This window comes from Ischnura elegans, chromosome 10 (genome assembly GCF_921293095.1).
Source record: "Ischnura elegans chromosome 10, ioIscEleg1.1, whole genome shotgun sequence".
Classification (NCBI taxonomy): Eukaryota; Metazoa; Arthropoda; class Insecta; order Odonata; family Coenagrionidae; genus Ischnura; species Ischnura elegans.
The window spans coordinates 64333204-64338864 of record NC_060255.1 but is presented as its reverse complement, the minus strand read 5'-3'; the positions used below and the strand labels follow the sequence as shown (position 1 = coordinate 64338864).

General features: G+C 38.5%; 1 protein-coding gene across 3 annotated transcripts; it reads left to right on the top strand.

Annotated features, from left to right (window-relative positions):
• Nucleotides 1–409: 409 nt before the first annotated feature.
• LOC124167182 (piggyBac transposable element-derived protein 4-like) lies at nt 410–3531 on the top strand. 3 transcript variants are annotated; one of them, XM_046545012.1, is made up of 2 exons: nt 410–1043; nt 1194–3531. In XM_046545012.1, the coding sequence occupies exon 2, from the start codon at nt 1387–1389 to the stop codon at nt 3094–3096; it is 1710 nt and encodes a 569-aa protein (XP_046400968.1). In that variant the 5' UTR covers nt 410–1043; nt 1194–1386; the 3' UTR covers nt 3097–3531. The 3 variants fall into 3 exon arrangements, with proteins under 3 accessions (XP_046400968.1, XP_046400967.1, XP_046400966.1); XM_046545011.1 differs by having other exon boundaries at nt 410–1289; nt 1382–3531; XM_046545010.1 differs by having other exon boundaries at nt 410–1289; nt 1379–3531.
• The last annotated feature ends 2130 nt before the right edge of the window (nt 3532–5661 follow it).

Sequence of the window (5661 nt, the reverse complement as noted above, 5' to 3'; positions counted from 1 at the left end):
GAAATCCTCCAATACCAAAGTGATCGAAAACAATCCCAGTGAATCTAAATAATCCCGGTCAAAACATTATTTAATTAATATTTATAATTTCCACCACCTGTTATACATGATATAGTGTATATATCACTATTTTAAATAAAATAAATTGGTTTGAATGAAGCTTTTTTTCAAAAACAGTATAAAATGCGCTAAAAAGTTAAAAAAATAAGCTTTAAATCACTTGGAGAATAAAGCGTGGATCCTAGTTAATTTTATAAGAAATGATTGAAGAAGAGTCTAACAGGTGAGTTAGAATTGGTACTCATTCTCTATTCTAATATTCAGTGCTATAGTTGGGCCGGTATGGTGCGGCTTACCCCCTAAAATCCAAACTCGTTTTAAGCGTACCGCTTAAACTACCTTTTTAACACATTCGCGTCGGGCCCCGCCGATAGGCGGCGTGCCGTGTTTTCCCAAGGATCGGCCGCCGCCTTTCGGCGTCTTGAAACACTGGTGATCCAAAATGAAATTTTTTTGTCGCCCGCTCGTCACAGCTGTCTCCTGAATTTTACCCGGTCTTTACATAGAACTACATTCTAAAATCTGCCCCCCGTTCTCAAATGTCATGCTTCGGAAATACAATGAAGCCTTCTTATTTTTCATTCACTATGTCATTTGATTCCGTGTATTCCTGACGCGTTTTTTACCCTTTTTCCGTGTATCATGTTTCCACAATTATATTTTTACAATCTTGCAAGTCGCTATCTTCAAAGAAGTCAAGATAACACTTCCTATGTAGCAAACCATCAGTTTGCCTTTTGGAGACACTTTTTGGCTGTGTGCTTCGTACAATGTACCTATTTTATTTTTGCTTTCGCGACATTGTTATTCAAGGCATATATATAAAGGGGAAACGGCAATCTCGTCCGCATAACTACTCGTCGTTTTCAATGGGTTACACGTATTACGACCGCTTTTAATTCATCACTGTTTTCACACTCCAGTTTGAGGATTTTTGAAGCTTACAAAACAGGACATTACTGGAAAGACGGAGCATACATAAGGTAAGTACAATTTTAAAAATAAATATAATTATTCTATTTATTGATTATCTTTAGAATTCAACAATAGTATTTACTATTTATTCATAAAAAATGAATTTCTATTTGTTGCTGCTATCCCGATAATGATTATGGTCTCGTTGTTTTCCGCAGGATAAATAAGAAGTTGCTTCATAAATACCATTCGCTTCGAATGACGTAAAATACCTTCAAGTATACTTTAGATAAAACTTAGAACCAGCTCAATTGGTATGTACGACTTTATTTGAAATGTTTGATTTCAATGTTTACAGCAATATTGAGAAATAATTTAACCTTTTTCTTTATTTTACTCTAAGAAGACTTCATGGAGAATAAACCGAATTCATCAAGAAAGCGGACAAGGAGCGCACTTCGTCACCCTGTGTCTATCTCCGACGAAGACATCGCTCGGTTCTTTGAGAGGGAAGAAGAAATTTCGGATGGAAGTGCAACAGATTCGGATTTTGATGTCTCCTCTGAAGATGAGGAAACCGACGAGAGCTCCGAGGATGACAGTGGTGCAAATGGCGATTGTCAGGCCTCAAGTGATTCAGGTAAACGCATATCCCCGGCAGGATGGCAAACTGAACGGCCAGTTATCACTCCTATTGCTTTTACTGGAAATTCTGGACTCAAAATACGGCCTCATGTTTTAGATCCAATAGGATTCTTCATGCTCTTGGCAAACGATGAATTTTTCAACCACATAATTTCTGAAACAAATATTTATGCCCAAAAATTGCAGAATAAATCAGTAGCTGATAAATCTAAAATGAAACCATGGAAAGACTTGACTAGAGGGGAGTTTGAAATATTTTTAGGGCTACTTTTTCATATGGGGCTTATCAGAATAAATAAAATTCAATATTATTGGCGAAAAGATGGGCTTTATGAATTTCCCACATTTTCAAAGGCCATGCCAAGAGACAGGTTCATGATCATTTTGCGGTGCCTACATTTTGGTCGTAACGCTCCTGATGGCCACCCTAAGCCAAGTGATCCACTCTACAAAATCCGCCCTCTTTTGAATCTTATCCAGACCAATATGAAAAAAGTGTACTATCCTCAGAAACAACTTAGCTTAGATGAATCGATGGTACTTTGGAGGGGAAGACTATATTTCCGGCAGTACATAAAAAACAAGAGGCATAAATATGGTATTAAATTGTACATGCTAACGGAACCAAATGGGCTTGTTTTGAATTGCTTGGTTTACACAGGTTCCAAGGATCCAAATGTTGGGGGAGTTGGTCACTCAGAAAAAGTTGTACATTCGCTTCTATCTGATTATACTAATGTTGGTCATGCTGTGTACATGGACAACTTCTATAACAGCTATAAATTGTCGCGAGAACTGCTGGGAAAGAAAATATATTCCACGGGAACTCTCAGAAACACTAGGAAAGGCAACCCTCATAATGTTGTAAATAAAAAATTGGCAAAAGGAGAAGTAGTGGGCCAGTATACGAAAGAAGGAATTTTCATATGCAAATGGAAGGATAGAAGAGAAGTTTTAATGATTTCCTCGGAGGATTGTGGAGAGATGATAGAAGTAGCAAACAGAAGGGGTAAAATTTCTAAAAAACCAAGCGTTGTAGCCGAATACAATAAATTTATGGGGGGAATAGATAGGGCGGACCAGATTATTTCTTATTATCCAGTGGAGAGAAGAAGCCTGAGATGGTATTTAAAATTAGGGATACACATGTTTCAAATACTTCTAAACAACTCGCAAATACTACATAATAAATTTAGTAGCCAACACATGAGTCTTCAGAATTTTCGTGAAAGTGTAATCGCCAGTCTTATTTTCAAAAACAAGCCGGCAGAAATTCCAGCGCCAATCCAGCGAAAGGAAAAGATCCATTTGCCAGTACAAATACAAAGTGAAAAGGGTTCAAGAGCGCAAAGAAAAAGATGTCGTAACTGCTCAACGACAGGAGTAAGAAGAGACGTCGTCACGTACTGCCCGATGTGTGATGGTGAACCAGGACTATGTCTTGAACCCTGTTTTAGAGTGTTCCATAACTATTAATCGGTAAATATGTTGCAAATTCCAATTACAATTGTTGCAATGTTTATCCAATTAATGTTTGAATTAATAATAAAAGTGTGAATTGTATTCAAAGAAGAAATATATTTTAGATGAAGTTTTGAAACAAAATAGCGTGTAATTATTTTGAAATACACATTTTTTTAGTATACTTAAATAAAATTTTATGTTTAAAGTTTTTGCTACTCTGGCTTGCATTAGTCTAATCGTGAGACCAATAAATAACACTGCTATGCGAGGAAAGAGCTTGCTTGCCGACATTAGCAGAATAGGAAACATCACGGAGAGCGGTTCACTTCCGATAGGCGGCATGGTAATGACCTGAAAAATTGTTGGTAAAATTGTCGTCAATATTAATAAATTGGTCATAGATAATCATTACATTACCGAAATATTATACGAAACAAATAGTAGGAAATAGAAAGATATGCGCTAACATATATTTTTGAAAACAATCTCGCCGATCGGGCAGCCGCCGATAGGCGGCGGAGATAATGTTTAAAAAATTAACGGTTAAAAAATGAAATTCAGCGAAAATATTGGCGTAAAATTTGTTTATGTAAAGCAACGGTTGGTAATCAAAAGAAAAAGATTCCCGGTCCTACGTAAAGTCGTGTCCTGAATGTCCGCACCGAATGTGTTAAATCGGTAAAAAATAGCCTCACTGAAAATTATCCAATGGTTTTCAGAAAGAAAAATCGGAAATGATTATTTACTTGTTCAGAGTTATCCCGTGGCACAACTTGGAAGTAATGTAAGAGTTGGAGTTTGACATTTCAATCGCGGCCGGATGTATGATACATGTTCAGCTGTTGGCAAATTCACAGGTTGTACGAAAAATCCACAGAGAAAAAAATCATTCGCCTTGGCCAGGATCAACAACCTATGAGAATGGCCTTGATCAAAGCGAATGATTTTTTCCTCTGTGAATTTCCCGTATTCTCATAGTGATGAAATGCTTAATTTTATTAATTTTTTGTACTTTGAAATCCCCGAACTTCAATAGTGCTATGGGGCATTGAAAAAGTTAGCAAATATTATAAGAAGAGTTTTCATTTTTAGAGGCGTCAAAAACAGAGTGAGCGTTATTCACAAGGTGTCACCCAAGAATTCCCTTATCTAACGGTATCGGTATGAAAGGCACAAAATTTCGTCAGAAATATACCGCGAAATAATTGTATTATTTTAAAAATATGATTAATTTAATTAATTTATTCGGCGTTTCGATGAGGCAAGCGACCATTTGCGATCAGGGTGGAGTAGGGTGGAGAGAAACCCTGCATCGGAATTTGCCCAACAAAATGGGACAAGGGGACCACGGTTTAACGTCCTATCTAACGGACAAAGCGCTCTCCACAAAGTACTCTGGCAGGGAGAGGGTGCCTCTGAAATATCTCCACCACCATCAGCATTTGAACCTAGACCCACGGGTTGGGAAGCCGACCTTCTCACCGCCAAACCAATTCGATATCCCTCCTTAAACTTGACATTCTTAAATATAACTGAGAACTTCGGGCTTGACTTTGTGAAACCTCTCCATATTGCAACTAAAGGAGAAAAACTTTGTCAGGTCACTATCATATTAATATGGGCACGACCCAGGTTTCGTAAAGATGTAACTACGTTACGAAACCCGGGTCGTGTCCATATTAATATAATAGTGAACCTGACAAAGTTTTACTCCTTTATTGACATTCTTAAGTATTAAATTTTAAAAAATATATAATTTTCAATCGAGTCAAACAGCATGAAAAAAACGCTCCGGTCATAATCACATGACTCGTCACGTCATCTGGGTCTTGGCAATTTCACTCTTTCGGCGTATTGGCACGGGCCAAAAATCGCTCTTATGCATGCACACTCTTGAGGACCTAAAATCGACGACAGCAACAAAAGGGAATCTTGTTACGCCCTGATCAAAATGGACGCGAGTCGCTCGCATAAGACGTCAAACGAAATGAGCGAACCTCACGAGGTTTATCGCCCGCCCCATACATACGACGCGACGTTGGCTTGGCCCATTTCTTGCGGCAAAGGACCGGCATTAAAGTAAATGGAAAACAGAAGGGCGCCGTTGGATCAGAAACCATGATCAGGCGGCGGTGAACGAGAGAGATTGTGAATGCTTTCACAAAGGATACTCCACCTACAACGGGTCGCTCGGCGGCTTAGAAGAGGGTTAAACATGGATGAATGCGGGAGATTTAAGATCGTAGGTGGGTTTCCTTTTTTTTCTTTTTCTTTTTAGATCGCGACACGGTCGCTTGACAGAAGATATGAAGGACAAAACTGCGGTTCAAGAGAGGGCCAACAAGGTTATACGGGGTAAAAGCAGCAAATTTTATGTATGCACAAGGCCTCCAGGAAAACGGATTCCGGCGGAGAGCATGAGCAAAGTGATGGGAAGTCATAGGCCCTGAAAAATCAATTCGTAGAATAAAAATAAAACTAGCTTCAATGAAAAATGTAATGCAAAATCTACGCAGAAGAAGAGTAGGTACATGATCGCCTCCTGCCACACGTCTTACAGGGTAAAGGGTAGATGGA

What these genes read in the sequence shown, in the direction of transcription:
- LOC124167182 (XM_046545012.1), top strand. Translation starts at nt 1,387, where the DNA reads ATGGAGAATAAACCGAATTCATCAAGAAAGCGGACAAGGAGCGCACTT.